This window comes from Vombatus ursinus, unplaced genomic scaffold, assembly GCF_900497805.2.
Source record: "Vombatus ursinus unplaced genomic scaffold, bare-nosed wombat genome assembly UNPS02014973.1, whole genome shotgun sequence".
Taxonomy (NCBI): Eukaryota; Metazoa; Chordata; class Mammalia; order Diprotodontia; family Vombatidae; genus Vombatus; species Vombatus ursinus.
Window position 1 is genome coordinate 11978978 of NW_020954751.1, and position 19381 is coordinate 11998358.

The 19381-nt window shown below is 42.2% G+C and overlaps 1 protein-coding gene across 4 annotated transcripts in view; it reads right to left on the reverse strand.

Moving 5' to 3' along the window:
- NDRG1 (N-myc downstream regulated 1) overlaps positions 1–19381 on the reverse strand; it is an 83063-nt gene that overhangs the window by 27986 nt on the left and 35696 nt on the right. For all 4 annotated transcript variants that reach the window (XM_027845475.1, XM_027845473.1, XM_027845476.1 and 1 more), the window contains 2 exons: positions 9469–9574; positions 4474–4594 (listed from right to left, as the gene is read on the reverse strand). In XM_027845475.1, the coding sequence (XP_027701276.1) occupies positions 4474–4594; positions 9469–9574 (227 nt within the window). The remainder of the gene's footprint in view (positions 1–4473; positions 4595–9468; positions 9575–19381) is intronic.

Consider the following 19381-nt stretch of genomic DNA (forward strand, 5'->3'; position numbering starts at 1 on the left):
AAAAAGAAACCTCACAAGATTGTTAGGAGAATCAAATGAGATATTAGTTGCAAAGTGCTTAATTAGCATAATGTCTGGCAAATAAATGCTTAATAATATTTGTTTCCCTCCTCCCCTTTCCTTAATTTCCATCTGCCTTAATTTCTGTAAAAAGAAACCTCACAAGATTGTTAGGACAATCAAGTGAGATAATAGCTATAAAGTGCTTACTTAGCATAATGTCTGGCAAATAGCTGGCGTTTAATAAATGTTTCCTTCTTTAATCTCTAGCTACCTCAGTTTCCTCAACCACAAAGAGGAAATATTATTATTACTTCATAGGGCTGCTGTGAGAATCAAGTAGGATAATATTTATAAAGTGCTTGCTTGGCTGGCATAATGCCTGGCAAATAGTTGGCTCTCATTTCCTTACTCCCTTCGTTCCTAAAGAAACCACAACTAGAAGCAGCTTAAAACCTCGTATCAGGCTGCAGTCTCTGAAATAGAGAGAGGCCCTAACATACACACCAACAAATACCAGCCCCAATGCAACCTTCTTCCTCCTTCAAACCTGGCCCTGAGATACATGGAAACCAACAGGACTGATTCTGGCCCTGTACCAACCTTCTCCACTTCTGAGTCCGATTTAGCCCATGCTTCACTGGCACCATGGTGTACTGGACTGAGAACGCAAGGCTCAACATCTAGCTCTGAGTAGACCCCCCTTTCCAAACTATGGGACCCTGGCAAAGGTATCTCACTTCACTGGGCCTCAGTTTCTTCTTCTGGACAACAGAACAACGTTTACACTACCTCACGGAGATCCTGTGAGGAAAGAGCTTTGTAAACCACAAAACTTCTATGGAAATATAAGCTATCATGAACAATCACTTTGTGAAAAGGAGTTTTCTTCCCAGAAGATTTGTGGATTGAGCCATCACTGTATTTAAACAGTCTCCAGCGAAAATTAAGTATTCCCCAAGCTCTCGACAGGTAAAAAACAAAAGCCTGGAGATGCAAGGAAATTTAGTAGGAATAGATGTAAAGATGTACACATGGGTCCAAAAAATCAATTGCTTAAGTATGATGGTAGAGTACAGACATAGCTAGGTAACAGTTCTTTGGTGGGAACTTGAGGGTTTCATGATATGGCAATTTCACTAAAGTCAACAGAATGATGTGACTGACAAAAAGAGTATCTTTGGCTGTGGAGTGTCTAAAAGAGCAGCTCTCGGTTTTTTTTTTTTTTTTTTTTGGTCTTGGGATGCATTTAAATTCTTAAAACTTGAGGACCCCTCCAAAGAGTTTTTGTTTTATATGGGTAGAAATTAAAACATCTTAGTATTATCATGCAAAGTTTCAACCTCCTGAAAGACTTTCAGGGATTCCCAGGGACCCAAAGATCACATTTGAATAACCACTGATCTAAAGAAAGGAAGAGGATGCTAGTTACCTTGGTCATAGACACTGATTGGTCTTGAGTACTACGTTTGGCAGGGCAAGAAAATGAGTCAATTCAAAATAACACAGAATGATCAGTTGAAAGCACTGGGGAAGAATTAAGAGAATTAAGCTGTGTCTAAGTATTTGAAATACCTTCATTTGGTAAGAGGGATTAGACTGGTTCCTTGTTGTTCTTACTAGTTTCAGTTGTGTCCGACTCTTCGAGACCCGCTTTGGGGTTTTCTTGGCAAAGATACTTGGAGTGGTTTGTTCTGCAGCTTATTTTTACTGAGAAAGACAGAGGTTAACTGACTTACCTAGGGTCACACAGCTAGTAAGTGTCTGAGGTCAAATTTGAACTTGGGAAGATGAGTCTTCTTGACTCCAAGCCCAGCACTCTATCCACTGTGCCATCTAGCTGCCATAACCTTGGCAGGTAGGGCAAATATTTTCATCCCCATTTTATAGATGAGAAAACTGAGGATCAGAGATGTCAAGTCACTTGGTTGATTGTTACACAGCAAGTAAATGGATGAACCGGGATTCAAACCAAGTTCTTCTGACCAAGTCTCATATTCTTTCTATGTGCCAGGGAAGGTGTTAATATCCCTTACAGATGAAAAAACTAAATGAAGCTCAGACAAAAAGTGATTTACCCAAGATATGAAGTCAGGTCTCAATATCCCTGGCTCTCAGACCATGAAAAATTGTATTCTTTAGAGTAGTTCCAGAGAAGGAACACCCCAAATTCCATGAGACAGAAGGCAGGCCCCAAACTTTTAAAGAGGCCTTCTGAGTGAAAGCTGCTGAGCAAGCATCCCAAGTGGCTTATCCAGCCAAAGGTAGATTTACTGACCACTCATTACTTTAACAGCTGGTTAATAATTAACGAAGTCTTTGCTTTTTCAATAGGCTTTTCATTTCAATTACTTGGTCAGTGTGAGTTCCATTTATTTATGAATTAAGGAATAAATGCCCATTTCTAATAAAATCAGAAGCCCATTTTTAATCCCTTAAGCACTGAGCTCTCCTCTCCCCCACTCCAGTATCTGATTATTTCATCATATAATCAGAAGGGGGCTGGGAAAGGAGGTGCCCTTCAAGAGATCAGACTCCAGCAATGGAGTGGATTTCCATCTGCCTAAAAAACTGAACTGGTAACATGAAACTGTAGTGGAGAAAGATCATGTTGTTTTAAGTCCCAAGGACTTTGATAATAATTAAACCACAGGCATGCTCCATTCAGCGTGGTAGAATGGAAAGCCCATTCTCCTGAAAAGAATCTCCGTCAACGAAGAGTCAGGAAACTGGGCTTCTGGTCCCAGGTCTGCCACTAACTAGGTGGCATTACGCAAGTCACTTTCCCTTCACTGGGCCTTAAATTTTTCATTCAAATTCAAAAGGCTTTTATTAAGTGTCTATTACATGCCAGGCACTGTTAAGTGTTGAGATATAGTCTCAAGGAGCTTCTACTCTATTTCCAAGAGAAGATGTACCCAGATCAGGAAGTGCAAAATATATTCAAAACGCAAAAGAAATCTTGGAGAAGAGAGATGCTAACAACTAGGAGAATCAGAAAAGGCCCCAAGTTGTAGAGAACCTGCGGCCAAGTCTGGAAGGGACTTTAGGAATTATTTAAGATAATTTCTTTAGGGGAATGGACTAGGGCACACAACCAGGAGTCAATAAACTGGCTGAAATGAAGGAGCCCCCATAGAGCATCACGGAAGCACCTGCTAGTACCCTTTCTTAACCACTTCCTCCGTATGCACCCCACATCTCACAGAACCTGAGAAACAGCTGTAATGTCATCACTTTTCCTTACTGGAAGAGCAGCCCCAGCTCTATCAACAAATTTTGTGCCTTAGACAAGTCACTATTATCTTATTTGGGTTTCAGTTTTTTGGGGTGTGATAAGACTATAAATGACTTCTTCTAATCTAATCTCATCAAACCTAACCCATGCATTTTACAAGTTATGGTGATAATGGCTAACATTTATAATAAAGTCCTTTCTATGTAAAGGCCCCATGCTAAGGGCTTTGCAATTTCTCTCTCACTTAATCCTCCTAATAATCCTGGAGGTAGGAAAGCTATGATTATCATCCCCATTTTACAGATAAGAAAACTGAAAGTCAAATGTTTTGCCCAGGGTCACACAGCCAGTAAGTAGCTGAGGCCACATCTGAACTCGGATCTTTCTGACTCCAGGCCCAGCTCTCTACCCACTGTACCACCAAGGTGCCCCAAATGAAAAAAAGAAACAGCAACCCAGAGATGACGTGCAGACATCTGTTATCTTTCGATCTCTCCTCCCTTCTTCATCTCCTCAAACACCTTCCTTTTATTTCCCTCTCTCTTGTGTCTTTACCCCAGGTCTAACACGGTACATTAGAAAGAACTGGAAGTCGAGAAAGAACTATGGAGTATGAATACAGATCAAAGTATACTATTCGCTCTTTTTTTTCCTTCTGTTTTGTTTTGTTTCCTCTTTCTCATGGTTCCTCCTACTGGTTCTATTTCTACCTTACAACATGACTAATGTGAAAATATGTTTAATAGGAATGTATATGTAGAGCCTACATCAGATTGCACGCCATCTTGGGGAGGCAGGGGAGGAGGAGGGAGAGGAAAATTTAGAACTCCAAAGCTTATGGAAGAGACTGTTGAAAACTAAAAATAAATTAATAAAAAAAGGAAGGAAGGAAGGAAGGAAGGAAGGAAAGAAGGAAGGAAGGAAGGAAGGAAAGAAAGAAAGAAGTGGAAGTCAAGAGAATGTGAGTTCTATTCCTGGCTTGGCCGCTTAACACCTGAGTGACCTTAGCCAAGTTCCTCCAACTCTCTTGCCTCAGTTTCCCCATTTGGCAAATGGGGGGGACAAGTTTTGAACTGGAGAGATAGATGTCCACTAACATCCCTTTCTAGATCTAAATTTATGACTCTAAGATTCAATATATTTCCAACCCTAGTCAGGCCACTCTCCCAATACCCTAACATGAGCTAAAGACCCTACATCGGGAGTCAAAGGACACGCATCCTTCAAACACTTACCCCGCAGGAAAGGATGGCGCTCCATCCTGCTGCCCAGGAGCATCCACATGGCAGACAGCAAAATGCTGGGTGATCTCCTGCATGTCCTCTGAATTGAAGAGAGGGTTGTAGCAGGTTTTGTCTGTAGGATGGAAAGAGGAGTGGGGAAGAAAGAGATTAATTTTAAGTGACCCTTGAGGGATACTGTCTTCTTCGTCACACCAAGCAGGAGTCTATGAGATACATACATTCCCCCTCTACCTACAATCACTGAATCATGGAACTGAAGATCAGAAATCATCTGACCCAAGCCCTACCTGAAGAAGCATCTCTTACAGAATCTCTGATCACACAGGCCATCCTGGCACATAGTAGGTGCTTTATAGCTTCCACCAGTCCTAGGCCTGCCCTCAAGGTCAAAGTCTGAGCCCCCTAACAAATGACACCACTCAGATACTTAGCAGCTAATAATGATAGCTAGCAATTATACAGTAAGTTTGCAAGCAGCACTTTACAGATATTATCTCATTTCATCCTCACAACCACCATTGGAGGTAGGTACTATTTTAAAGGAAACCAGGGCTGAGGGAGGTTATAAGTGACTTGCCCAGGGTCACACACCTAATATCAGAAATGGGATTCACATTCAGGTCCTCCCAAGTCCAGTGTCCTATACACTGCCCCACCTGGATGCTTCATCCTTAGAAGGTCAGGTCCCTCCATGAATGCTCCCCCATCTTCGAGGTCAGCAGAGTACAAGTCAGAACACAAGATTTGAAAACGAAGTTCATATCCCACTTCTGACACTTATACATGTACATCACGGCTTGGCATCTGAATCCCACAGAAGTGGTCCACTCCTGGAATGCCACCCAGAGACCCAGGCCTATCAGCCTTGTTAGTAGTAGTTCTGAGTTAGACTTGACCTTCTTATCTCGTCTGGTCCCTGTGTCTCCCCCCTACTCCAGCGCACCTTCCTCCTTTCCCTCAGATGTGACAGCAGTGAGTGTGAGAGCAGCACTAGGGCCTACCTGGGGCATTTCCTCAACCCTAAAGCTTGTTAACAGCTAAACAGCAGGATTTGTCTGACTGACGCCAAGAGGAAGGAGTGGAAGCTACAGGAAGGTCTGATGTAAGTAAGGGTCAGCTGCCTGGAAATCAGAACTATTCTAATGCAGACTGGGCTGTAGTGGGTTCCTCCTTAGTCCTCAAGCATGGCTAAATTATGCTGTCAAAATAGATTCTCATTCAGAATGGGTTGGATAGATAACAGCCAACGGTAACAGTATTTATATAATGCTTTAAGGTTTGCAAAGTACTTTATAGATATTATCTCATTTTAATCCTGGCAAACAACCCTATGGGGGGGTATTATTATTAGTATCATCCCCATTTTACAGATGAGGAAACTGAGGCAAACAGAGATTAAGAGACTTGCCCAGGGTCAGAGAGGTTGGTAAGAGACTAAGACAGGCCCAGCTCTCTACCCTCTGCTCTGCTTAGCTGCCTCGGAGATAACCTCTAAGAGCCACTCAAAGACTGTCATTTTTTCCTGTCTACATATCTAAATTCCCAGTAAGAAGGAAAACACCTTGAGGGCAGGGGTTCTATCTCCTTACTTCCCCAGTATATCTTCCATACCACTCCCACCACTGCCCAGCCCATACAATGTGCTTAGTAAGTGATTGCCAGACCAGGGTCAGGCTTTGAACCCCTGTGAGACAGCTGAAGAGGTTTCTAAGCATGCAGGCAAATGGACCTACTTATCTGCCAACTATCCTTTCCCCCTCCCAAGGCAATTGGGGTTAAGTGACTTGCCCAGGGTCATACAGCTAGTAAGTGTCAAGTGTTTGGTCTAAGGCCAGATTTGAACTCAGGTCCCCCTGACTTCAGGGCTAGTGCTCTATCCCCTGTGCCACCTAGCTGCCCCACCAACTATCCTTAGACACCTACTGGATGCAACGTACCATATAGGAGAAGTCCGAGATATTTGGTGGAAAGGGTACTGGCTCTTGGGGTCCCGAGTACAAATGTCACCTCTAATGTTGACCATACATGTGAGCTTTAATGCCACCCAAGGCCTCAGTTTCTTCATCTGGAAAATGAGGGGTGGGGGGCTGGGGATGTGGACCATTTGACCTCCCAGGTCCCTCTCAGCCCTGCCTCTCTAGCATCCTATGATAAAGCTAACCCTCCTCCCACTCAAGGCCTCTAGAGATGCCTCCTGCCTCCTCCTGGCATGATGGCAATGAATTGTTTTGGAAAAGTCATGTCAGGCAGGAGCAAACTCTAGCAGATGGAACAGGGTCCCAATAACAGACTGTGCTTCTATGTTTGGAGAATCAGCCTGGGTGAGGAGAAGCTCACTCATCAGAGGGGTAGCCATCAGAGAATGAGGGGTTTGGTTTTGCTTTTTTTACCCCCAACCACACTAAAGCTTATGGGGGTTGTGGTCTGAATTGGCTTAAGAAGCACCCACAGGAATGAAATCACTGATCCTAGAAGTATGGTAACCCAATTAATGAGAATATTCCTCTTCCCGTGGCCCACCAAATAAAGTTCATTCCATGCTCTCTGGTCTGGCATTCAAGGCCATCACCCCACAGCTCTAAATTATCTTTCTAACACTAATTCATACTACCTTTCTTACATATTGGTTGTTTCCCAACCAACCCTCTCCTGCCTCCATGACCTCTCCTTCCCACCCCTCCCATAACCTTTGCCTTTTGAAAGATAACCAATGCTGTAAAATCCATTTCAAATGCCACCTCTTCCATGAAAACTTCCCTAAATCCCTGGCCCAAGGGACTACCCCAACCCCAGCCCCAAGGGGTCCATGGAGAGACCTCACAGGGTCTATGAACTTGGATGGGAAAACAATCACATCCAATAGAAATTCTGCATTTAATTTTTTTAAAAAATATCATTCTGAGCAGGAGGTCTAGCTTCACTAGCCTCTGCTCCATGGCACAAAAAGGGTTAAGAATCCCTGCCCTAGCCCTAACCTCTAATAATCATTTTCGCCTAGATGCTTACCACATTCCCCCTTTTATCAGTTACTTGTGTAAATCAGTCTTATCTCACTAGACTAAAAACTCCTTCCCGTCTTATGAAGTGTGGTGTGCTATAATGGGGACAAATGGGGACAGGCAGGTGGCACAATGGATAGAGTTGCAGTCCTTGAATCAGGAATATTCATCTTTCTGAGTTCAAATCTGGTCTCAGACACTTATTAGCTGTTTTGACCCTGGAAAAGTCACTTCACCCTTTTGCCTCAGTTTCCTCATCTGTAAAATAAGCTGGAGAAGGAAATGGCAAACTACTCCAGTATCTTTGCCAAGAAAGCCCTATATGGGGTCACAAAGTGTTGGATATGACTGAAAAATAACTGAACAAGAAAAAAAGAGATAGGCCAGATCAGCTTAGGAAGGACTCATATTCCATGAACACCACCACTGCTAGATTCAGTTCATCATCCCAGCTCTGTGTCACGCTTGCCATATGACCCTGGGAAGTCACTCAGTCCCAAGTTTTCTTTCGACTTCATTTTCCTCATTTCTAAGACGGGGAATAGTGATATTGCCCCAATAGGATTATTGTGTTGCAACAATAGAGGTTAAAGCATAACTTAAATGTTGATTATTATTATTAATAAAGCATCTATTGAGTTGCATTTGAACCCCGGCAGAAGACAGAGGGCTTATTGTACTCCTAATATGGCTACCATACAGTAGGAAGCAGACCGTTGAATACAGAATACCAGGAACTCTAAGCCACGCCATGCGTAGCACTGTTATTCTAAGAAGATCAGATTGAGAAAGAGGACTTCCTCTTACTATTCTCTCCTTACTGGGGAGGTATACACAAATATGAGAATCCTCGGATTCTCAGAACCACAGAATCTCACTGTTGGAAGGGCCCTCCGAGGTCATCTAATCCATCCCCTACACGAACGTGAAACCCCCTCTACAAGACCCCTAACAAAGGGTCACACGCCACCTACTTGGAAGACCTTTAGGGTGAGGAACCCACACCTTCTGAGACAGCCCACTTGGGGACAGCACCAGTGAGAAGAACGTTGGTCTTGGTATGGAGCCAAAAATCTGCCTCTTTGCAACTGTGCACTCACTGCTCCAAGTTTGGGGGCCAAGAGCAACAAGGTTTGATCTCTCTTCCTCACAACTGCCCTTTAAAAAACTCAAAAACAGCTGTCAGGCTTATTCTATCTCCTCTTCCCCAGACTAAATAACCTCAGTTCCCTCTACTGGTTCTCATGGCAGGATCTCCAGTCCTTTCACTATTCCAATTGCCCTCCTCTGGATTTTTTGTTGCTGAAATGATGAGATGGCTGTCCTGGGCTGTTGTTCTTCTTCAGTCATTTTTTTTAGTCGTGTCCCACGCTTCATGACCCCATTTGGGGTTTTCATGGCAAAGATACTGGAGTAGTTTGTCATTCCCTTCTCCAGCTCATTTTACAAAAGAGAAAACTGAGGCAGGGTTAAATGACTTGTTCAGGGTCACACAGATAGTAAGTGAAGATGAATTTGAACTCAGGTCTTCCTAACTCTAGACCCAGCATTCTATCCACTGTGCTGCCTAGCTGCTTCCTTCTCTGGATCCTCTCTAGTTTATCAGTGTCCTTCCTAAAAATTGGTGCCCAGAGAAGAACACAACACTTAACAGGTCACAGGGTTTAGAGCCAGAATGAGCCATAGGGATGGTCAGTCCACTCTGTCCATTTAACAGATGAGAAAATAGGAGACTCACAATTAAGTGACCAAGGTAACAGAGGCAGCACATAGCATAAGCTAGAACTTTAATCTGGTACTGGATTCCACATCTAAATGCTTCCCCCCACCTCCCCACATCAGACTGCCACTCCTACAGCATGCTGATGTGCTCTTGCCAGGGCAGCCTACAAGGAACCCATCCCCTTTATAGCTTGGGACAATAGATCTCTCTCAATGCATTCTATTATCTTTCCTGATCTCCAAGAGATTGGCTTGGGCAACTTACGGTTCATGCCAATGTCATGATACGTGAGAATGATGGGACGGTTCCCCTTGGGGGTTCCACATACGGTGACATGTACTGAGCCATGTAAAGTCTCAATGTCCTGCTCCTGCGGAAAGAAGAACACAGAAAATACTTTTCAGAGAGAGCTCCCATGTCTCCAGCTCTTCCTGGACTACGGTTTTGGCTTCTGGTGAACCTAACCCAGGGCTGGCTGAGCCCTAAAATTACTTCCATGTTCTTACAGCTAAGCTCATCACAAGGAATGAACAGGAATTTATTCTCTGCCCAAGGGACCCAGCTTTCTCTCACCCTGTGCAAAAGGGTAACAACTGTGATCAATACTGTGTGTCTTAAAAATATTCACCCACACTCCGAGAGCCATTCTCTTGATACCACGCACATTACCAGGCCAGGGCTTCATCTCAGCGCCTTCCTTGAGTCTTACTCATGATCATAAAGATCACACATCTAGAGCTGGAAAAGGCAAGACCCCTCATTTTACAGACAAGGACACAGAGGCCCACAAGGTGAATTTACTCCCTCTTCATTTTCACCTCCCTCTGGGATCCTTAGTTGCCCTCAAAGCTCAATTCAAGCATGGCTTCTCATATGAAGTCTTCCTTGCCTTCTTTCAGACTCAACCCCTTTATATTTATAGAGAGTTTTCACTTTACATAAATTCACATTATGCAAATTTGTAAAAAATTCTGCAAGAAATCCACATTCCAAAAAAAAAAAAACCCCTATGTTAACTTTCCTGTACAGGACTCCCTCTGCTCCTGCCTCTCAGCCTGGCACTGCGAAGACTCCCCCCACCATGCCACACCCCCCCAAAAAACCTAAAAAATCCCCCCAAGTGAAAGCAGAACAGACTCCCCAAGAGTTTGCCACCGCCCCAGATCTGGAGACTCAGCTTGAGAGCTGTGCACAGAGAAAGAAGACCTTTGCCTTGCTCCACCCACCTACCTGTGTGTCTATCTTCTGCCACCCAAGCTTGGCACCTCAGGTGTGTCCCTCGCCCCCTGAGTGTCACCATCCTCTGCTGTCTGTGCCCGGCCCCCACATGTCTACCCACTAAGCGTTCTTTCTCTCGGTTCCAGCCAGTCCCTCACATGGCTGTTCTTGCCCCTGCTTGAGCTTCTCCATCCCCAGCCCTAGGTGTCCTTGAACAAAGGAACAGCCACCTCCCTAAACAGGCATGTGGCTCCCTTCCTCATGTCCACGGAGGCAAATTCACATTAGATAAAAATCCCTTTACATAGAGGATGGTCCATTTAAGTAAAGTGAGAACAGTCTATATTTGGTATACTGTATATTTGTGTGTAAGTAGACCCCCCCATAGAATGGAAGCTCCCTGAGGGCAAAGCCTTTCATTTTTATCTCTATATGCCAGCACCTAAGACAATGCCTGCCATGCAGTAGGCACTTAATAAATGCTTACTGAATGATTCATTGATCGTCCCACAGGTAGGGAGCTGCACGGTTGGACTGTGAGCCTTAAGTCCTTTGATTTCGAATCCTTACCATGTTGGGAACTAGAACCCACATCTTTTTTTTTTTTTATTTTTAGGCAGTTTGGGTTAAGTGACTTGCCCAGGATCACACAGGTAGTAAGTGTCAAGTGTTTGGTCTGAGGCCGGATTTGTACTCATGCCCTCCTGACTCCAGGGCCGGTGCTCTATCCACTATACCACCTTAGCTGCCCCTAGAACCCACATCTTATGAAAATAAGTCCTCAGTCTTTCCCCCCATACCATACTGCCTTGTACACAGTATTACCATCATCATCACCATCAATAACAAGCTTTTACTATGCATTTACTATCTGCCAGCCACGGGGCTGAGCACTGAGGATACAAAGACAGGCAAAAACATGGCCCCTGCCCTCAAGGAACTTACATGCAACATGCAAACAACTATGTACAATATAGGATAAGTAGAGTAAACTGGACGTCACTTAGAGGGAAGGCACTGGCTTGACTGACTGCTAAAGCGGCCAAGCCCCTTTAGACCACTCATCCAACCCACACTGTCAATTTCTAGGCTGGGCCCAGCATCCCCCTGTCATGGTTCTGAGCCAGATGCTAGCACAATGGCCCAGTGTTGGACCATGATATTCTCCATTGTCTCCTGACTTCCCAGAACCCTCCCTCTTGCAGATGTGTATGTCTTATCTAAAAATAGAGCAGAAAGCCAAAGAGAAGGGGACTTTTAACTCTGGAGGGCACGGTTCCAGCCTCTGTAAGAAGAACCAAAGTGGTTCAGTCTCTTTACCTTTGCAATGGGGATGACAAACCAGATGATCACTAAGATAATCACCCTTCTGGTTCTAACCCAATTTAATTCCAACATTCATTAAGAGCAAACTAAGAGCAATGAACTCCCTGGGCTAGGTGCCGAGGATGAAGAGACCACAAACCTTAGAACTGTCCTTGGCCCCAAACGTACCTTCTTTGGGGGTGGGAAGGAGTGGGTTTATGTGTCAGTAATGGTCACAGATGGAACTAAGAAGCATTTGGGGGAGGGGAGGGCAGGACTTGAACCCAGGTCTTCCTAACCCCATGATACCATACTGCCCCTCTGCAGGAACAGGTATTCACCCACTATCACACTTAGGGAAGTAAGTGGAATGTAAACTCTGTCAGGGCAAGGATCAGCTTTTTTCTATTTGCCCAAGCACCTAAGCATAGCGTCTTGCTCTGCTGGTGTTTAACCAAGTCAAATCATACTTTATCCTTAATACCCATCATCTGCCTCCTATTCTCTCCTTTACATCATGGCTACGTTAATATTCCTCATGCACACCTCAGAAGGACATCATGAAAGGCAGCCAGGTAGACAGACAGCTGGCCACGAGTCAGGAAGTTGTTGAGTCATATCTGACTCTTCCTTCATGACCCCATTTGGGAGCCAAGAAAACCTGGGTTCAACTCCTGATTTAGATACTTAGCAGGTACGTAACCCTGAGCAAGTCATTTAAATGCTGTCTGCCTCAGTCTCCTCATCTGCAAAACAGGGATAATAACAGCACCTAAACTCCCAGGGCTGTTGTATGGATCAGTATTTGTAATGTGCTTTGCAAACCTTAAAGCACTATATAAATGCTAATCTGCTCTGTGGCTGCTCTGGTGGGGCCTAGAATATTCAAAGCCTCAAAAAGAAGACTTCTGGTGTGTTAAGTGGATCTCCTATGGAAAACATTTAGAAACACAGAAATAAAAATGGCACAGGATGAGAAGAGACACTGACCTGAAAATTTGTATAATCTTAAGGAAAATTTAACTCTCCCAGATCCAAAGTTAAAAAGTAAGAGCAATGTTCAAAGGAAGACTTTTCTTGCCTCATTCACTGCATGGAGGTGACTTAGGTTCTCAAAGGTTATGCCAATGGAATGTAAGTAGCTCTGGGAGGGGCTACCAACCTGGAACCAGCTTTGAGGATGGGGCAAACTGGCACCAGTTCTCTTAAGGAGCATCCCAACTTAGGGCAGAGGGGCTCATCGGCACAAGGTTGACCATGAAGGAGTTAATGTGTAGCCACACCACCTCAAAGACTGTCTTGTGACAGCCTGATCTGGTTGGTAGAGAGAATTTTACCCACAAAGATGAAATCATGAATCCCAGAAGCATTCAAGTAAGAGGATACACAGCTCTCTGAGGTCACTGCTTTCTTTAAAAACCTTCAAGGGCTCCCCACTGCCCACCCAATAACATTCAGACTCAGTTTCCTCATCTGAAAAACGGAAATCATAATACCATCCACCTCCCAGGGTTGGTGTTAGGGTAACATAGTATTTATAAAGCCCTCCTCTGCAAATCTTAAAGCACTATATAATTATTAGATATCATTAGACAAATTCTAGCTACTATTTAAGGTTCTCAACATGATACTTCGCATTCTTAACTCACATTACTGCCTTCTCCACACGCTTTATGCTCTAGCCAAATTAGAACTAATTTTGGTCTATCCATCAAAGATATTTTGTAATCTTTCATCCTCCAGTTTTTACTCATTATGCTTTTTCCCTAAGAATCAAACAAGAAGCATTTATTAAATGCTCACCACATTCGAGGTACAGTGCTAGATACTGGGTGATAGAACTACAACAATGGTAGAAGCTTTGCCCTCAAGGAGTTTTTATTCTATACAAATAGTCTGCCTTACTACTATCTAACTCAGGTTGTATCCTAGATTTGCTTTTCAAGAACCATCTCCAAATTGCTAAGACTGGGGGACTGGGGCGGGGGGGGGAGGACAGGAATGGACAACTCAACTTCCTCCCCCAAGTTAGTCTAATGAAAACCATGGCCCTCTTCTCAGAATCTTTTTTTTTTTTTTAATAAAGATCACAGACCCTTGGTTAAGAACTCCTGTCCTAAGAGAAGCCTTCATGGATCCTGGGAGGTAGAAATAATCTTTTCTGTTCCCCAATGGCACTTTGTATCTCATTAATGTACTTATGTTTATTTTGTTTTAGAATTTTTTTAAGATAGATAAGCCATTGGTTAATTTGTAGAAGAAAACCAAATATCCAGTATCAAAAATGTAAAAGGTGAAATCACCACCATTGAAGAAGAAATTAAAGCAATTATTAGGAAATATTTTGCCCAATAATATGCCAACAAATCTGACACTGAGTGAAATTGATTAATAGTTATGAAATATAAATTACCTAGATTAACAGATCAGGAAATAGAATGCCTAAACAACTCCATCTTAGAAAAAGAAATTGAACAAACCATTAATGAACTCCCTAAGAAAAAATCCCCAGGGCCAGATGGGTTCGCAAGTGAATTCTAACAAACATTTAAAGAACAATTAATTCCAATACTATAAACTATTTAGATAAATAGGCAGAATCATTCCAAACTCCTTTTATGAAACAACTATGATGCTGATACCTAAACCAGAAAGAACTAAATCACAGAAAGAAAATTATAGATCAATTTCTCTAATGAATATTGATGCACAAATTTTAATCAAATACTATTAGCAAGGTGATTACAGCAATGTATGACAAGGATTATACACTATGCCAGGTGGGACAGTATACCAGGAATATAAGGATGGTTCAATATTAGGAAAACTACCAACCTAGTTGACCATATAAATAACAAAACCAACAGAAATTACATGGTTATCTCCATAGATATTGAAAAATCTTTTGACAAAACACAGCACCATTCCTATTAAAAATACTAGCAAGCATTAGAATAAAGGGAACATTCCTTAAAATGATAAGCAGTATCTATCTAACATCATCAGCAAGCATTATCTGTAATAGGGATAAGCTAGAAGCCTTCCCAATCCTTTCCAAATAAGGATGCCTACTACTACTCAATATAGTACTTGTTAGATATGGCAATAAGAAAAAGAAATCAAAAGAATCAGAATAGGTAATGAGGAAACAAAACTATCACTCTTTGCAGTTGATATGATGGTATACTTAGTGAACTGTAGAGAATCAACTAAAAAAGCTACTTGAAATAATTATCAACTTTAGCAAAGTTGCAGGATATAACATAAACCCACATAAATCATCACCATTTTTTTATATAATCACCAAAGCACAGCAGCAAGAGATAGAAAGGGAAATTCCATTTAAAATAACCATAAACAATATAAAATACTTGGGAGTCTACCTGCCAAGACAAACCCAAGAACTATATGAACACAATCACAAAACACTATACACAAATGAAGTCAGATCCAAACAACTTGAAAAATATCAACTGTTCAGGGGTAGGCAGAGCCAATGTAATAAGAACGACAATTCTACCTAAAGGAATTTACTTATTCAGTATCACAACAATCAAATTACCAAAGAATTATTTTATAGAGCTAGAAAAAATAACAAAATTCATCCATAAGGACAAAAGGTCAAGAATATCAAGGGAATTAATGGGAAAAAAATACAAAGGAAGGTGGTCTAGCAATAATACCAGATCTCAAACCATACTATAAAGCAGTAATCATCAAAACTATCTGGTACTGGCTAAGAAATAGAGCGGTGAATCAGTGGAATAGATTAGTTACATAACACACAGTAGTAAATGACCATAGTAACCTAGGGTTTGATAAGCCCCAAAACCCCAACCTTTGGAATAAAACTCACTATCTGACAAAAAGTGCTGAGAAAAATGGAAAACAATAGGGTACAAACTAGGTATAGACCAACATCTCACACCAAACACCAAGAAAAGGTCAAAACCGGTACATAATTTAGACATAAAAGGTGACATTATAAGCAAATTAGAAGAGCCAAGGAATAGTCTACCTGTCAGATCTATGGAGAAAGGGAGATTTTATGACCAAATAGGAGATGGAGAGCATTATGAAGCATATAACAGATAATTTTGACTATATTAAATTAAAAAGCTTTTGCACAAACAAATACAACGCAACCTAGATCAGAAGGTAAGCAGAAAGCTGGGAAACAATCTTTACAGCAAGCATCTCTGATAAAGGCCTCATTTCTCAAATATATAGAGAACTCAGTCAAACTTATAAGAATACAAGCCATTTCCCAACTGAGAAATGGTCAAAGGATAGGAACAGGCAGTTTTCAGATGAAGATGTCAAAGCTATCTATAGGTATACGAAGAAGTGCTCTAAACCACTATTGATTAGAGAAATTCAAATTAAAACAACTCTGAAATACCACCTCACACCTATCAGACTAGCTAATAAGACAAAAAAGGAAAATGATAAATGTTGGAGAGGATGTGGGAAAATTGGGACACTAATGTACTGCTGGTGGAGTTGTGAAGTGATCCAAACATTCTGGAAAACCATTTGGAACTATGCCCAAAGGGCTATCAAACTGTGCATACCCTTTGATTCAATAATACCACTATGTCAGTATCCCAAAGAGATCATGAAAAGGGGAAAAGGACCTACATGTGCCAAAATATTTGTAACTGTCTTCTTTGTGATAGCAAAATATTGTAAATTGAGGGGATGCCCATCAATTGGGGAATGGCTGAACAAGCTGTGGTACATGAATTTAATGGAATACTACTGTGCAATAAGAAATGTTGAACAGGCAAATTTCAGAAAAACCTGGAAAGACTTAAATGAACTGATGCAAAGTGAAATGAGCAGAACCAGGAAAACATTGTACACAGTATCAGCAACATTGTGTGATGATCAACTATAAATGACTCAGCTCTTCTCAGCAACACAGTGATCCAAAACAAGCACAAAGGACTCATGAAGAAAAATGCTATCCACATCCAGATTAAAGAACTGATGGACTCTGAATGCAGATCAAAGCATACTTTTTTTCCCCCCACTTACTTTATTCTTTTTCATGATTTTTTTTCCCTTTTGATCTGCTTCTTCTTTTACAACTGTGACTAATATGGAAATATGTTTTACATGATAGCATATGTATAACCTATATCAAATTACCTACCATTTTAAAGAGAAAAGGAGACAGAAGGGAGGGAAAGAGAAAAATTTGGAACTCATCTTGTAAAAACAAATGCTAAAAACTGTCTTGACATTAATTGGGAAAAAAGAAAATACTATTAAAAGTAATTTTTGTGTTTATTTTGTCTTAGAATTATGTGTTTATACGGTTCCTTCAATTAAACAGAGAGAGAACATGCTATGCAGACAGGGAAGGACCTAGTGTTTAGGACAATGGTTTCATGCATATTATAGACCTAATAAATGGCCACAGAATGTTGAATGAGAACCACCTTGGTATGACATAGTCAGTTTCCCATTACTAGGTCTTTGAGTGGCCTGGAAATTCTGTAGAGGGCTTCTTTATTTAGATACTAGTTGTCTGAAATGGCCTCGGGGGTTCTTTCTCCTTCTTAAGTAAACTTTTTGTGGTGTCCCCATTTCTACTGCCACAACTAACACAACAGGTAAGAGAAGTAAAATCACTTTGTAGCCCCTAACCATACAAGTGTAAAAGCTAAAAGCAGCCCTATCCAAATACATGGATAGTCACAACAATCAACACAAAACCCTCCCTCCCCCACCTTCCAAAGAAAAACACACACAACCCAAGCTGCCAAAAGCATCCATTCCAAACCCCAGAAGTCACTCCTGTCTTCTTCCCCTGCAACAGGCCCTCTAACAGGGATGCTTCCCAAACTTCAGATGACCTCTAACCTCACACATCCATCCAGTTAATTCCCAAACCAGCTGCCTTTCTCTGGTCAAGAGGCATGTCTGCTTCCAGGCTACTGTGAGGGTGGCTGAGAAATAAAGATGGAATTTCCTTTTCTGTCATCTCACCCCATGGCCGGCTCACAGCTCTAATGGCCCCTTAGGAAAACCAGCCACAAAAACCCCACAAAGTCTGTGGTCAATTGGAATTTGAAAACATTGGCTGTTTTGTTATGTTTGTGTGGGGGTGGGGGCTGGGAAGAAGGAGAGAGGATGTGGAATGAGGAATGAGGCCCACAGCAAAATTCCCCTTTTTCAAAATGAATCCCAAAAAGAAAACTTAAAAAAAAAAATTCACACTCATCCAAAAAGATTCTAAATCACCCTCTCCTCCACCATGCTTGCTTGCTTACTTACTCGGCCTCCAATAAAAGCATAGAGTCCTTCTACAACCACTGCACAGCTATACCTGGGGGAACCTGCACAAAGTCCACCCATTGGGAAGGAATTGTTAGACTGATCTTGAAGGATACCTTTGACTTTCAGGAAGGTTGCACTCCTGCCTGACTCTTGCCTTTCTCATGCCGGAGGTACCTTCTTCTCTTAAAACTGTCTCCTCTTCTGTCTGGTTCTTCCCAAAACCTCCATTTTAAGGTGGACACCCAGGCCAGCCATGTCTTTACTTCTCTCCAGACTTCTTCTACCATGCCTAAGAGTACTGTCTCCTGGAATTTTTAGTTTCCTTTTATGTGCTGTCTTCTATTAGAATGTAAGCTCCTTGAGGGTAGGGACTATCTTTCTTCCCAGAACTTAGCATAGTACCTGGCCTACAGTAAGCACTTAATACATGCTTGCTGATTCTACTTGTTGGCCTTGATGGCAGAGAAAGCTCTTTTCCAGGACAGCTGATGCCAGTTCAAGTAAGCTGTGCCCTCTGCACCTCCCCCCTTGCAGGACAATTGGGACAACTCAAAGAACGTGATCATATTCAACATGTGAGATAAAAAGCCATCTCACCTCCTTCCCCCATCTTGGCAAACACCAAAATTAATCACAGTTTAGAGAAAACAGGTGTTGCTTCAAAGAATAGTGAATGGCAAGTATTGTGGGAAAATGTATTAACTGGGACCCAACCGACCTGGGCCCCCAAATTAACATTATTTTCCTTGCCTTACATTTTTAGGAGCCAACAAACCATAGGGAAGTAGGCTTCTGTGGATTATTTGGTAAACACACAAAGGCACGGGGCTACTACAGATTCAGTCTTCTACACCTTTCCTACTGGTATACGTTGTCCCAGGTAATATTAATGGATCTGTAAGACCCCTTCTAGGGCAGCAATAAGGTACAATGGATAGAGCACTGGGCCTGAAGTCAGTAAGACTCATCTTTGTGAGTTCAAATCCGGCCTCAAGACACTTCCTAGCTGTGTGACCCTGGGCAAGTCCCTTCACCCTGTTTGCCTGTTTCCTCATCTGTAAAAGGAGCTGGGGAAGAAAATGACAAACTGCTCCAGCATCTCTGCCAAGAAAACCCCAAATAGGGTCACCAAGAGTCAGAAACGACTGAAAGGACTAAACAACAAAAATGAGGTGTCTTCTAGTTCTATGAACTGGTATTTCTATGACTAATTTTATCTGTGTGGGCAAAGTTCCTGTCAACATAGATCACATCCCTTCAACCCCATGAACACAGATCACAACACAGAGCACATTCTTTCTGTTGCCATTAAGATATCACAGACACCCCCACATTCCCATTCTTGAGTAGACAGGATTTCTGACTT